The following is a 16,505-nucleotide window of genomic DNA, read 5'->3' on the forward strand; positions in this document are numbered from 1 at the left end:
GACGACAAGAATTATGTCACTACTAATTATTTGCGACAATTAAAAACTGCTTGTTATTATTCCCGAGGCGCTTTTGTTTGTGATTTTTTTTTTATTTTTAGAGTGATTGTGTCTCTGGTTGTGATAAAAGTATAAAGAGGACATAACGGAACGGAAGTCTGCAGTTGTTGAGAGATGCACGCGTCTCTCGGAAAGACAGAAAAGAGAAACTTTTTTGCAATGGGGAGATTTTCTATTTAAAACTAATTTTAACTTTCCCTTCAGTTTTGTTGTGTGTTCTTCTCATTTCCTGCACACAAAAATACTTCTTTTCTTCTTAAACAATCTCTTGTACAAATGTTCTGCAGCCAAACATACCTAGGAATGTCATTGTGTGATATTTTCCGTTTTATGTACAAGAAAACTTACGAAAAACCATCATATAAAACTTTTTTTATCGCATTCTGGAGAAAAAAAAATGTACTTTAACGTCCTGTGGTCCGTTTTTAAAATTAATTGTAATTAAACTAAACAAATAGAATAAAATAATATAAAAATCTAAACTATTTTTTTGTTTAAAAATTTAAATTATTTCAAATATCTTTTAATTAATTTTATAAAAATAATAAAAAAAATAAAAAAAAAAGTTGAAAAAAAATCAACATTAATTAAAGATTTTTTTTATTTTTTTAAAAAAAATTAATTAAGGCCGCTCCAAATTTTTTCTATGTTTTTGTCCCATGCCCCATTTCAAAAGCCGAAAATCCAATGGGGCAAAATAAAAAAAAAAGTTAAAAATTTCATCAAAATTGACCGTTTTTTGGTCTTTTTTCATATTTTTTCAAGGAATTTTCCAAAATTTTTTAAAAAATTTTTAATTTTTAAGAATTTTCGTATTAAAAATCGTATTTTAACATAAATTTTCTTCTTTAAAATTTTTTTCAAAAAAATTATTTTTCAAAATTTTTTGACAGTTTTTTTACGAAAATTTTTTGTTTAAATTTTTATCTTGAAATACTCTAAGATAAAATTTAAATTATCAAATCTCAATGTAGATACCATAAAAATAACTAAAATATCCATTTTTGATCAAAAATTTTTAAAATTTTGTCATTTTGTATGAAAAAGTATTTCAAAATTTTTTTTTTATTTTGCCCCCCCCCCATTTTGAAAAAAAGTTTTTGGGACAAAAACATCGGAAAAAATTTGGAACGGCCTAAAATTAAATTGAAAAAACATCAACCTGTTAATTAATTTTATATTTTTAAAAATTTATTTTTTTTAAAACTTTTTTAATTAATTAAGACATTTAAAAAAAAAATATTTTTGGCTAAAAATTAGGAACGTATTCGAATTTGCAGTTTAAAATTCTTTCGGTGAGTTTTTTTGCATATTAAATTTTTATCTATTTTTATTTAAATTATAAATTTTTTTTTAATTTTTTTTTTATAAAATAAATTAAATAAAAATTAAATATTTTAAGAGCAAAAACTATACCTAATTTAAAAAAATTAAACAAAAATTAAAATCGATTTAATTTAATGCAATTTTAACTCAAAAATCACTGAAAATAAATTTAATTGAAATTCATAAAAATTTAATATTAATTAAATCTCAAAAAGAGCTTTTATCTTTTCTTTTCGAAGAGTTTCAAAAACTTTTACGTTGGCCTAAAAACAACAATAAAAGAAGTTTCTTTTCATGCTGTTTACAAAACCTATTATCTGATGAAGTAAATGATATGCATCAGAAAGCAACTGGGAACAAAGAAAATCTTGTTCAACCATTTTGTCACATAAAATGATTTATAGCCTAGAAATTCCTTCTTTTAATTTAAGTTCCTGCCCACCTTGACCTAAAAAAAGTCACACTCTTTGTTTGCAATTATTTTTGCATTAGACTCATTTAAAAGTCGCTTTAAAAAGATAAGTTTTTCAGAACCACAATTTGCATTTTTTTTAATGCCGCAGCACTTTACCTGCGTCTCTCTCTCTAGATAGTAACAATAATTTATTCTAACTTTTCTCATATAATTGTCTCATTATCATCGTTGTTATTATTGCCCTGTGGCGAAAAAAGGGTTTTTTTCCTACAAAAAATTGTTTTTTTGAAATCGCTTAAAGCTTTGTTAAAATTGTATGTGATGTTTTAACACTTCCACTTGGCACTTCTTATGGCTTCCGTTCGCCGCCGGATGCCACTTCTAAGCATGACATCCCAACATTTTTATTTAAGCACACAATTATTATTGTTATATTCATGTTTCTTTCATACATGTGAACATTATCAACATCATTAAGTCTTGTAGTCCAAGTCGTCGTTGTTGTTGTTGTTGTGACCTTTTCCACATAGGTCTGTGTGTTTATCAACGAAATAACAAATGTAACTGGAGGCAATGAAACACGATTGCTGAAGAACACTAAAAAACAGGTGAGTTGAACAATTGTTTCACTAACTAGAATACGAAGGTACTTGACCTACTATGGCTGGATGACGGTTGAAGTTGTTCAATTTGAAAAATTTTCCACGCAACTTTTTTGCGCAAGAGACTTGTGCAAGTTTTTTGTACAACGAAATTGTGATGTGCGAAAGTGGAGAAGGAGAAAATGAATGAAAAGTCTATTTAACACCAACCCCATACATTATTTTACGACCATATAATAATTATTACGATGCGATATGCCATCAATCATTTTAACAGAGAGAGAGTTTCTGACAAATATGGGAACTTTTAACGTACCTTGGCCGATATCGCTTCAGCGCCCTGCAGCACCGCCTCCGACATGATGTTACACAAATCATCGTAAATTTCTTCGAGCTCCTGCAACAATTGCGGCACTGTGTCACAATGATAAGCCTCCAGCATGGCATTTGTCGCATGCAGTTGTTGCACATAGGCATTATGCGCGTCAATATATTGTTGTAATGAATGTTGTGTGGGATTTTGTCGATGAGCTGCATAGCATTGTTTGTAATCGATTCGGCACTAAAAATGGTTAAAACACATGTGATAAGGGAAAAAAAACTAAGCGGGCTTGAATTGACGTCATCATGACTTACCTTTGATAGTTTTTCTTCAGTCTTTGCGATAATTGTGTCAAAGGACTCACGATGTGTAAAAACTTTGCGGCTCTGAATTTTCCGATGAAATGATCTCTCTAGAAGGGATCGTGAAACCTGAAAATAAATTTAATATTAGGACTCTTGAAATTTATTTTTTAAATTTTTATTTTTGTCGAATGTTTAATTGAAAAATTAAAAAAAAAGAAAATTTTAAAATTTTATGAAAAATTATCATTTTTGACCTTTTTCATTATTTGAATTTTTTAAAAATTTTCAACTTCGAAAATTTTTTTACCAAAACTTATTTTAACCTTAACTTTTTTCTCTAAAAATTGTTTTTAATTAAGTTTAAAGAATTTTTGACCGTTAATTATTATTTTTCAAAATGTTAATTTAAATATTTTCATTTTTTGTCCCATGAGGATTTTCATGAGGGGGGGGGGAAATAAAAAAATAAATATTTTTGAATTTTTTGTTTGTAATTTTTAAACGTTTTCAGACGTTAAACGTTGATTCTTAACATTTATTTAATTTTGGTTAATATTATTTTCAAATTTGAGCTTAAAAATGAACAAAAATCAAATAAAATCTCCTAAAATAAAAATTTTTGAAAAAAAATTATTTTGGTCACGTGACTCAAAAAAAATTTTCTTCTACATTTCAATAGGAAATGTCTTTTTAAAGCAGGTTTCTTCTGTTTTTTTGAATAATATTATCATACATAGTAATTTTTCATTATTTTTCAAAATTCCAAAAAATGTCAAAAATATTTGATTTTTTAATTTAATTTTTATTTTTCCCCTAAATTTTTTCGACAAAATCGGAGGGGGGGACGACAAAAAATGGATATATTATATAAATTTATTCGCCTCATTATGAATTTTTTAAATCAGAAAAAAATTTATAAAAAAAAATGAATTTTGAAAAATATTTTAAGTCAATTTGCAAAAAAAAAAAAATAAATAAATAAAAATTAAATAAAAAAAAATTACAAAAATAATATTTGAAATTGTTTTTTTTTATTCTTGAAAAATTAAAAAAAAACCTTAGAAACGAAATTTTTTTTATGAAATTTTTATTTTTTATTTATTTTGCTTCTTTAGACTTTTCAATTGAAATAAGGAACAAAAAAGTTAAAATAAATTTAAAGCATCATCAAACTCTTTTAAAAGAAAAATTACTAATTTACCTGTCTTGATAGTGCGCTCGCAACATCACTGCTCGCAGCCGAATCTGCTTCAATTTCCTGCAGGAAAATTTCCCAAGCGTAGAATAGACTCGATTGACAGGCAGGTCTACGAAATAATGGGAAACAACAACAAAAGGAATATTTAGCAAAAAAATGTTTTGTATGAAATATTCAAACAAGAAGACAATGGCAATACCTTTCCTTCCTCAACTCGCCATTTTTCTTGCGATACGATGACACGAGCAATTGTAAAGCTAAATAATAAATGTCGAGAAAGAGAAAATTATCATCATATTGAGTGTCAATGGTGTAGAGTCGTGGCGCAAATGACATCGCATTATTATTTATGTGTCACAATTTCTTACCTTCGGCATGTTGTTCGTAGACCTGTGCGAGATTATCCGTGAAATCAGACACTGCAATGAAAGACAAAACGAAAAAAAAAATTGTGTGTATAGACAAGAGATTAGCACCTTTATTTTCTCACATTCATATTCATTTCGCGCCTAATTGAAACACGCACACGAGTCTCTGAAATACATATCGCAACATCTGTCGTGCGGCGCTCATTAAATAAAATATTTGTATATGTGCGGGGCGAGCGCACGGGGAATTGCATGCATAATAATGAAATTTTATAGTCAACCGAAATAATGTGTGCCTCCGCTGCACGGTTTTAACTAACGATAGTGCCGCATGTTGTTGCTGCGTGCGGTATTGATTATTTATTTAATGTAATAAGTAAAATTCCAAAGAAAATTAAGGCCGCATTTCTTCGTCGGAAACAAAAACATACGTGGATGATTTTTTTTTTCGTCTATCTATTCAATTTTTTTTATACAGAACATAAAAACCTTACTAATGCGAGGTGGTTCACATATTTTTTTGTGGATGTTTTTTTTTGGGAATGTTAAGGTCAGACACCAAAAATATTATGCAAAGTTGATTAAACTTTTTTTTTTTTGGTGCGTTTTAGCTTTAGCGCTTTTTTATGAGAATTCTAAACGATTCTAAATATTTTTGAGGTTTAATTTAATTTTTAAAAATTAATATTGACAAAAGTAGTAAAATTATTACTGATATTTTGAACTTTTTTGTAAATTTTACATTTATTTATTATTTTTTTTTTTTGAAAATTGTTTATTTTTTCTATTTTATCTAAATTGAAAAATTGACCTGAATTTGGATTTTTTTTAAAAATTTCTTTTCATATGACTTTTGAAATTTTTTTGAAAGAAAAATTTATGAAATTCTCAAAAAAAATTAATCAAATAAAAATTAATTATTTTTTTAAATTTTCGAAATGTATAAAAAAATCCATAAATTTTTACGATATTTGTAAATGTTTATTTCATAAGTTTGAGAAATGTTCAAAATTTATTTTTGGACAAAATATTTAAAATTTTGAAGATTTTCCAAAAACTCTGAAAAAAATGTCAAAAATCATAAAAAGTTATTGAATTTTTTCACATTTCGTAAAATTAACAAATTATCAATTGATCAAATTTTTTACCTATTTTTAAGATTTTATTTTAAATTTTCTGAAAAAATAATTGAATTTTTAGAATTTTTTCAAAAATTATCAATTTATTAATTTTTTTACCTATTTTTTTAAATTTACTGGAAAAATAATTGAATTTTTAGAATTTTTTCAAAAATTTATTCTCCCAAAAGTTATGATTTTAATGATGTGACATAATATAAAAAAATCCTATTAATATTTAAATTTTTTTTTTAACTTTTTAAAAATTTTGGAATTCTCAAATATAATTTTTAATTAAAAAAATTATTAAAAATTTTCCTGTCTGAAGTATTTTTTTTTTTTGAAAAGCCGGATCGACAATTGAAACGTATTTTCACTTTTTTCTCCGAATTTCTATCACTAAAAAATAATGTGTGGTGTAATTATATTAAATACCTTTGTTGCGTGAATATTTAATTTCGTGACTAATTTTAATGGTTCACGAAGGCTCGTTAAGTTGTCTATTTATCCGCATGACCAGACATTTTATCTTGATAAAAATCGTTAAAAAGTGTGAGAATTTTCCTCTTTTTCGAATTTTCAATCACTTTCCAATGATTTTTCCTGAAACATTTGACGTTAACCCGTTGCGACAAGAAATCAATTTTCCGTGTGAGTGATCCAAACAAACAAAACGTTCGACAAATATTTCTCCTTAGATTGGCATTTTCCATTATTATTTTATTATTTGCCCTCGATGGATTACACCAAAGTTAAATCCCTCAAATAACTGAGGAAAAATTCTTTGAAAATTTTAATGAACCCTTTTTCACCAAATGCAAACAAAACTGAAACAAAATTCCTTGCATTGTGTATTTATTTTTTTTAATGAATATATTTATGTGAAACTAAAACCTGCTCAGGTACTGCAGTCATTTTCGATTTTCACATAAATTTCGTGACTTCGTACTCGCAGAGGAAAGTTCAAGACGACACGCGACACATTCTTAAATAATAATAAATATTTTATGCGAGTTTCATGCAACTCGCAAAAGGTGAATGCTTGCGGCGAGTCTCGAAAAACAAGCAATTTACTCATTTGTAGAGCAAAAGTGTGCATAAATCTTAATCAAATTGTTGTCGATGCACGTGGCTTGCATTCAAAATGGTCAAGTAGATGTCAAGAGCGAATACAAAGGAGGCAAAATCCAATCATAGATAATATAATGACGTCCATTATCGCCTCTTTTTACACAAATCTTTTCAAATGCGCGGCTTTTTACTGCAATATTGAAGAAAAAAAAATGTATAGAAAAGTGCATTCTAATGAAATCCTTATCAATGGACTTGAGCATGCCTTCAACTAACGAGCTAACTAGCACACGAAAAAAAAAATGCAAATGGAAAATAAATTTTTTAATGCAGTCACACTTTTTTTCCTGCTTCGTTATTTGTGCTGCAACTGCTTTTCATGTCACATGACACAACAAAATATTTTAGCATAATAGATGCAAAAAAAAAGTTCAGGCAATAATTTCTATTACTACTGAACTTCTACTGGATAGCCTCTTTTTAGTTTTTTTTATATTCCATCGAGATTTGTTTTAAAAAAATCATACGTGGAAAACCTGCTGTGGTAGTAAATTTTTGTGTTAATAAAATTTAATACTCTGCGGACAAGAAATGGGTGAAATTGACCCCCATTGGGGATATGCCCTTTTTGCGGCCTTGGGGGCTTGAAAATAAAACCCTTCAATTTTTTACTGAAATTTTTCCTAATTTTATATTTTTTTTTTCAAATGAAAAATATGAAGTTAAAAAGTTGGGAAATTTTTCTTTGAAAAAACAGAGGGCCTTATTTTAAGACCCCAGGGTCCCGAGGGCCTTTGAATAGGTCATATTGTCCCATTAAGTTCCGTAGGAGTCTAGTTGAACCCTTCATTATCTGTAAGAATCAAGATTTTTGATCCTTTAATAAAGAGTTTGATTTAACTCCGTAAGAATCAATCTGACCCCTTCAAAATTTATTTGACCCCTTTTGGAGTTAAACTAGCCCAAAAACTAATATTTTAGGTCTCAAGGTCCCAAAGAGATCAATAAGAGATTATTTTTTGAAAATGTTTAAATTCCAAAAGGGGTAAAATTAACCATTTAAGGGGTCAACTTGACTTATAAGGAGTCAATCTCACCCGTTTTTCATCCGTAGGGTAACTAAAGTAAAATTAGCTCTACAAACTCTCAACTCTTTTAGTTGGAAAGAGCAAAAAAAATGTAAAGTCAGGAATTTATAACGAGCGCTTATTATTATGTTTTTCCCATGATTTTATTACAATATTATTTCAACTTGAGAAAACATAAAAGCACAATGAGAAAAGTTGTGTGGTAAAAAGAATCACTTTCAAGTGTGCTACTTTGGCGTTTTTGTTGTTGTCGGCTCAATTAATAGCGCAATCAGCGAGAAAGCACAAAAAAACAAACAATAATGGATGAAACTTTTTTCATTTTTTTTCTGCTGTTTCAGAGAGTTTAACACCTAATTAAGAGGTCGATAGAGGAACATTTGTTACACTTTTCGAATGACGAGTAAAGTACGTGAGAGGCGTGTTGCAGAAATAAAAATAGATAAAAGTTGGAAAGAAACTTTCGTTTGATTTGTTGGTGTTTGAGCGCATTTTTTTTTTGTTTAAAAATTTTTATCTCAGGTAAGTACAATTTTACATTATTTTTGATCTTTAAATATTAGAAAAGAGGGATAATGAACAATGGTCAAACATATTTTTTATTTTTTTTTAAATATAATTTAATTTAATTTTTTTAAAAATATTTAATTAAAATTGAAAAAATATAAAATTTTTTATAAATGTTAAATCTTTATTTAATTTTTTAGTCAAATTTGAAAATATTGTATTTTAATTTCAATAAATTTCTTTCAACAATTTTAAGGCAAATTAAAAAGAAAAAAATTGCAAATTTGCCAAACTTGTAAATTTTCTTCAGCGTTAATTTATTAATTAAGTTTTTATTCTAAATTTATTTAAACTCAATTTTTTTAACAGACAGACATATTTTTTGCAATATTCAACAATTAATTTCACGAACTGCACAACAGGCACGTGCGTTAAAGTCAACTCTTTGTCTGATGAGAAACTATTAAAAAGGTCAGCTTGTACGTTTAAAGCTGAAAAGTGTTTATTTGCGACAAAAATTAATAAGATATTTGTAAATTGACCACATTAGCCGCAAGAACTTTATTTTTATAAAAAAAAATTTTATATAAATCGCATCTTTTGTAATCCTGATTTTTTTTTAATCTATGTTGGATTTATAAATTTCTTATGTGAGCGGTTCCATTAGCAAAATGAGTTAGGCACACATGTTTCATGGAGACCATAAAATATTGAAAGAATTTATAAAGTCTATAACTAACTTTTTTCTTCTTTTTCTTGTTTGTTCTCACTATCACAATACGGAGAAATTGCATTAAAATATTTCATCTTGTCTTCTTTATGTGACTTTTGTACTGTTCATTTAAACGACACTCATTCCTCAACTAAATTCTTATTGGAAAAGTTTGCTTCATGACTAGAACTAGAGCACGAGGCATTCTTGAGTAATTTTTTTCTTCTTTCAAATAAATGACGTCATCTTACCTGTCTTTACCAGTTTGAACGTTACACTATTATGTACTTTGAGGGTTTCATTGAGACCTGGATGTCCCAATTCTCGTAAAATTCCGCCACCTCCGGATGATGTGGCCATCCTTTTAGACGTTGGTGGATCCGCCTGGTTACGCGATCCGAAGATACTAAGGCGGCGAGTTTTTGTTGGTTCTGCAAAAGAGATGAAAATGTATTAAAAAATTAAATTCTTCATTAAATGACAATTAAAAGTGTTTCAAACTTAAAATGTTAGTTCATGCAAGATATTTACGAAAAGAATGCAAAAAATTTGTTACGAAATATGAAGCAGAGACACTCATTAAAATACTTACATAAAATTCCTACAAATAATACAATTTAAAAATGTCTAAAATTTCACACTAAATGGAAACGTCTGGCATACCTTGACATGCTGAGATAGATCATATTTCGTTTTATTCCTGTCAAAAGGAAATATGATAACTGAAAATTCCGAGAAAGATAAAAAAAAATGAATTTTTCAGTCTGGCTTCGTAGAAATGAAAATAAACCACTTAAAAAGTTCAGCGGAAAAGTTTCAATTATGCGTGAATTTTTAGTGAAAAATAACGCCGACATCACTCTGATGGGCAAGTGTGAATGAAAAACAAATGAAAATATCACGAAAAATAAATCAATATACATCAACTTCAATGTAGTATAAATAAATTATTCATCAATTATAATGCCTTTTCTCTCTCTTTATATTTCATTCCTAACGTATGAGGCAAGTTTACAGTAGCATTTTCTGGTACGCCTGATTAAACACAACTTTATGATAGAGAAAATATGGTTGATGTATTATTTTACCATGAAAAATTGTGTATCTCGCGCCGAGATTTGTAAGATAAAATATCTGCGAGACGACAAAAAAATGAAATTTTTGTAAAGTAATTTTTTTTCAAGTGTTTTTTAATAATTTTAATATTTTTTTTACAAATATTTTTAATTTTTAAATTTTTTTTTATTTAAAATATTATTTTATTTATTTTAAAAATTATTTCATTAAAGTAAAAAAAATCAACTTTAGTGAAATAATTTTTAAAATAAATTGAAAAATATAAAAAATATTTGTAAAAAAATATTAATTAATACTTGAAAAAAAAAAAAATATTATGATTTAAATATTTATTTAATTATTTCAAAATATTTTTTAGATTTTTGTTTTATTTTATTTTTAATCAATTTTTATTTTTTTTTAATTTTTCAAAAATAAAAAAAATAAATTAAAAAATAAAAATTAAAAAAAAAAAAATCATAAAAATTTTCACGGAGAAACACTAATTTTTCATATTGTTGTATGTGAACACACGTTAAAAGTTGAGTAGTGTTATGATTTATTTTATTACATTTCATATTTAGTTTCTAGAAAGTAGAAATGGGAAAATCTAATCATATCATAAGCTTTGTAATCAACTTTGTGAGATATGTTTTGTACAAAGTTTTTTTTTTATTATTTTGATGAAGAAATCCGTTGGTATTTCATTTCAGGAATATTAATTAACACTCATTTGTTCGAAAAAAAAACAAACAAATTGGACTTTATTCAGAAAATCAATGTTAGACGAAAACTTGAAACTCTGAAGAATTATGAGAAATGTTTCTCAGGAAAAAAAAGTTTTTGAGACAGCCTTCAAGAAATTAAATGTGAATTTGAAACCAAGTTTCTCAGTACCGATAATTTTATTGAATATACTTTTATGTCATTCTGAATGACAAACTTTGAGTTTTTTAATGAAAAAAAATATGAAGTTTATTTTCCAAGAAGCCCGTAATAAAAGAAAATTTTCTTATTTCTGTATAATTTGTCATAAAAATACAAAATTTTTATCAACAAAAAAAAAACCTTTATTCTGGCAAAGCTTCTAGGACGTTCGTTTATCATAAATACATATATTGCAAACGTCTGCTTCCCACATTATGACAAAAAAAATTGTCTATCAGAACAAGATAAGCAGAAACCATGCAATACAAAAACACGACTGGAGTTTATCAACCCACGGGAGTTCATACAAATTTTATTAGCCTTGTTATAAATTTATTATTACGTTGTTTTTTTTCGTTGTCTCGCATAAACTGAATGGAAAATGATCGATATCACCCGCTTTTCGCTATCATCATTATTATTACTGATAAAGTTCGATGCAAGTAAAATTTCCCTCATTCAATCGAAATAAAAAAAAAGTTTGCTCGTACGCGAAAACATCATTATTATTATTTATCCTCAGTCGGTTAAATATTTATGATGGTGTTGTGGTAAATATTTACGATGCATGGTTGCTGCTCTTTTTTTCATTTGTAGCCAGTGAGGATCACAATTAACCGATCGATTTTATTGACTGGTTATCGGTTAAATTATTTTATAAAATTTTTGGGAAAATTTGGGCACTTAAAATTTATTTTTTTTTAAATTTTAAAAAATTATAAAAAAAATAATTTTAAATTTTTCTCAAAATTAATTTGGATTATTAAAAATTTTGGATTAAACAAAAAAATTAAATAAAAAATAAATAAAATAAAAACTTGGAAAAAAATTCTATTAAAATTCAGAAGCCCAGTTTTAATATTTCAAAAAAATATTTTGTTTCGTGGTGAATTTTTTACAAAAAAATATTTAAATAATATATTTTAATCATTAAAATTAATTAAAAGCTAATTAATTAATTAAAATTAATTAATTAATACCCTTTTTATTAAATTTTTAGTACAAATTTTGTTAATGATTTCAAATTTCAATGATTTTTTATTGAAATAAAATTTTTAGTTAAAAAATAAATTTCATTTTAGCCTCAGATTTTAAAATCTTAAATTTTACTTTAAGAAAACGCATTTTGTTTTTTCAAAAATTTTTTTTACTCCAACTTCTTAGAAAATTTACTAAAAATCCATGATATTTTCAAAATTTGGTCGAACCGAGTCGATTATTTAAAAAAATACCTGGTTTTCGATTAATCGGTTTTGAGATCATCAGTACCCAGACAGGTGGGTGCGCGATAACATTTCAAAGTACGGACATGAATAATTGATTGCACACAATTAATTTCGAATAAATCATGGAAAACAATACAGACACTGGCTGGATATGAGAAAACTTAATCCTTTTTTTTCGGGAAATTTCGTCTTGCGCGTGGGAATCGCGTCATGCGATGCTCATTAACAGCCATTTTTTGCTCCCGAAAAAAAAAGTTGTGCAACAGGAAAAAATAAACGTGCTGGAACCCATTAAAAATTTACAACCAATTATTGGTCTCCACGGCTTTAAAGTTGCCATAGCATGCCATTTATGGATGACATAATTTTCATCCATCGCGCAAAATGAACATTAATCCATAAATTATATTCATGCGTCATGACAAATTTCTTCCAGAAATACCCCGAGAAATAGCAATTTCCTTATGAATATCGCGCGCGTACGGGGGATAAACGATAACGACGGCATGACATGACAGACAGCGAAAGAAAAAGAGGAAGAAAAATTTATGCGATAAACTTCAACATTCGACATTATGACAAATCATATTTGAGTTATGCAGGAAAAAAATTGTTGTTGTTGTATCGTTTGCGGCGCATTTAATCTCGTCTCACATTCTCGGATGCGAGTGTGTATCTTGAAAATTATGACGAATCAGGTAACGTGATAGTATGCCGTCGTCGTAGTCGGTTTTTTGTGTCTGTTTTGTTTTGAGAAGAAGGAAGACAAACAGGAAAAATATTTAAAATTCATTGAAACATGTTTGGAATATGCGGAAGAGTTGTTGAGGTTACGTGCCTAACAGCAAAAACAACCGAGATAGAGTGAGAAAAAGCAACAAAAAAAAAATACAACTTAATTATATTCATGACATTGAAAGGAGTCGAATGAAAAACCGAACCAAGGTAAACACAGTTTAAAGTATTCATGAATTAATTTAAATTTTACTGTTTTTTAGATAATTTTTTTCTCTTTTTTTATTTGATTTTCATCAGGTTTTTGTGACCTGGTCGTGACCAAACGCGTTAAATGTCTAACAAATTAGAGTTTGCTCTGGTAAGAAATTTTATATAGCTTTTTTGTCACTTTTTGTTTTTTTTTAACTTTAAAAAAAGATTTTTTTTTATTTTATTTTAAATTTTTATTTGACTTAAATTTTATTTTAAACTAAAAAAAAAATTTACAAAAAAAAAATTTACAAAAAAAAAAATTTCGATGTTTTTTAAAATTTTCTGAATTTAATTTATTTTTTTTTTATTTTTTTAAAGTTATAATTTTTTTTTAATTTAAATTTATTTTTTTTAATTAAAATTTTAATATTCACTAAATCAGTTAAATAATTGAATAAGAAATTAATTTTGTAAAATAAAAAAATCTTTTGATTTTATTTTTTTTTTATTTTTTAAAGCTGATTAAAAAAATAATTAAATAACTTAAAACAAATAAAAAAAGACTGAAAAGGTTTTGACTGAAGATTTCAAAAAAATTTTGAACTGAACATAAATTTAAAAATATTTTTTTTTGAATTAATTTAAATTTTTAACAAATTTGGGTAATTTTTGTTTATTCTTAAAAATATTTTGGACATCAAGACGATCATAATGCCATCAAAACCTTTTTGTAAATGCGCTGAAAAAATTCCATAAATAGCGAATAACGAACGTTAACCTTGATTAACAAAACCAACAAATTAAACGATTTATTTACTTACAGCACAGGACCCCTCGAAACGGAATTTATTCAATTGTTACAAATTACATCAGAACGACTTCCTTAGATTTCGTGTTCAATTGTCGTTACAATAAAAATATTGACAAGTTCATAAAAAAAAGTAACAAAGTAAATTCCATGCCAAAATTCATGATTTAATTGAACAATTTCCCTCTTTTACAACCAAATTTCCTTCCTTCCTGGAAGTATTTTCGTATGATTTTAGTAAAATTTTAATCACCATTCCCGGGAAAAGTTAATTTCAACAAGGAAAAATGTTTGGAGTGAAAACAATGTTAGTGTCAAAATCACACACACACAAAAAAACCTTAATTTGTTTAAAAATTAAAGTGTTAGTAGTTTTTTTTTGTCTACAAAACCAAAGCTATCAAAATCATCAAGGGGGTGCACCTGTCACCTTTCTGTGGCTCTTCTACGATCAACAGGATATCGCTGCTGCGACTACCGCGTCTACTGGCTGGCGTTGTGGGCGTCGACACGGACTTTGGCGTCGGAGTTTTGTTGCGCTTGAGGAAATTAAGTTTGGACTTTTGTTGCGGCGGCTTCGACGCTAACGGTGGATACGATTCGTCAAGTGGCGAGGGATCTGTCGATGGGGAACTTGTCTTTTCTTTTGTCTCGATGGAGTAAACGGACTCGCCTGCCTCGAAAAACGCATCAAAGTTACGCTGGCGCAGGTTGTCACGCGTGAATGTCGGATTCGAGACACGAATGTCGTGGTACTCAAGTACGCGGGTGGATTCTGCGGGCTCTGGATTGGAATGTGGACGACCGAGTTTGGCGAATTTCAGCTGGAGCTTCGATTTGGGCTTGGCTTGCTTTGTTGCTGGTAGCGGTAGCGGCTTGTCTGCCGTTGCGGGACGCGCGGGATCCAGGGAAGGACTTGAGGGTGGAGTATAGTAGTTGACACGATTACCGTTAAAGTTATTCAGCGTTATGGTTTCGTCAAATTCACTTGTGTCAAAATTATTATTGTCATTGGAGAGAAACACATTCGAGTTACTAATGTTATTATTGTTATTCAGGGCGTTATTGGATTGTCTGTGATTTGCGTTATTGGCACTTTTGTGTAAAGGCGACGACGACGAGGGGACGACAGAGGAAGCGGCGGCGGGATTCGGTGGGTAGGTGCCAAAGGGGACAAGTGGTTCTCGCAGATTGTCCAGAGTGGGTCGTTGTATCGTTGGCCTTTGTACTGCTGCTGCGACACCGTAGGTTAAACTTATTATTTCTTCTGCTGGATATATCACGTACATTCCTGGCTCACAGAAGGCATGGCTGTGAGTCCAGTGTTGTCCGTTACCTCATTAAACTTTCATCTATTCTACCTCGCTCGTACGTTCATTCACTTTTAGTATTATTTTTCACCCTTTCTATTTTTTTTTATTTTCTTCACACCTTTTTTTCAATTATTTTAACGTTTTAATTCTTTTTTTTCTAGATCGTTCAAGTCTGTAAAACACTTCAATCAAGTCGATTGATTTCTTTCATTTCCACTTATTTTTCAGCTATCGTGTTGCAGTGCGCCTCTCTAAATATAGAAAGAAACAATTGGTTGTCTGTTTAAATTGATATAGACACATTTTTTGTAGTATTGTTTTTAGGCCTTGAACCATATGTCTGATAACAACTTTTTAACGGCGACGTCAATTCATTTGAATTGCAATTTTTTGCTCTGCAGATTTTTTTTTGTATAAGATGATAAAAAATGTATTAGTGGTGATGAACTTGTTAAAATGCATCAATTTAATTTCGCGATACAGTTTTTTTTCAATACTTTGTAACTGTAGTATTTTCTAAAGGTCAGTTAAACTTTTGAAAATGTTTCATATTTTATCTATTAACTATGTCTAATTTTTTTTCTTAATTAATTTTTTGAAATTCTAGATCATAAAAATTATGTTTTCACAACAACATCAATCTTTCAAAGCAAAAGGACATGAGCAGAAAGGCTAGACTTTTCGAAGACCAGTATTATGAAAACAAACTCAAAATAATATCGTAAAAATGTTTTTAGGTATACCATAGCGAACAACAACAAAGAAATTTCATGAGAAGTCAAATCTGGAAATGATAGAATATTTGAAAGAAAGGTTTGGTAGAAAGGTTCGAGGTCTACTTGCTAATGAACAAAATTTCAAGTGAAACGAGTAAAACCGTACACTTTATCGGTGTGTGCGGTCCATTTCTGTACACGAAAATTGCAAGTGCTTGCAGTCCTCGGAAGCCAGTCGATGTGCCGTTTTCCGAACTCAAAGAGTTATTGAGTAGTATGTTATGCCCGCGAAACCTAGAAGTCGTCGAACGAGCAAAGTTTTACTCTAGAAGTCAAAAAATTAGCGAAACAGCCTCCGAATTCGCGATAGTGTTGCGTAATTTAGCAAAAACGTGTAATTTTGGGGAGTCCTTGTCAGAACAATTGCGTGACCGGTT

At 28.4% G+C, this 16,505-nt stretch overlaps 1 protein-coding gene across 1 annotated transcript in view; it reads right to left on the reverse strand.

Annotated features, from left to right (window-relative positions):
• The window catches only part of LOC134829614 (uncharacterized), a 54,134-nt gene extending 38,556 nt beyond the window's left edge, over positions 1-15,578 (reverse strand). Inside the window, 7 exon segments of the mRNA XM_063842789.1 lie at positions 2,720-2,965; positions 3,040-3,156; positions 4,232-4,337; positions 4,428-4,485; positions 4,597-4,647; positions 9,344-9,523; positions 14,470-15,578. Of these exon segments, the coding sequence (XP_063698859.1) occupies positions 2,720-2,965; positions 3,040-3,156; positions 4,232-4,337; positions 4,428-4,485; positions 4,597-4,647; positions 9,344-9,523; positions 14,470-15,328 (1,617 nt within the window). The 5' untranslated portion in view covers positions 15,329-15,578.
• Between the last annotated feature and the right edge of the window lie 927 nt (positions 15,579-16,505).

The sequence above is a fragment of the Culicoides brevitarsis genome, chromosome 2 (assembly GCF_036172545.1).
Source record: "Culicoides brevitarsis isolate CSIRO-B50_1 chromosome 2, AGI_CSIRO_Cbre_v1, whole genome shotgun sequence".
NCBI lineage: Eukaryota > Metazoa > Arthropoda > Insecta > Diptera > Ceratopogonidae > Culicoides > Culicoides brevitarsis.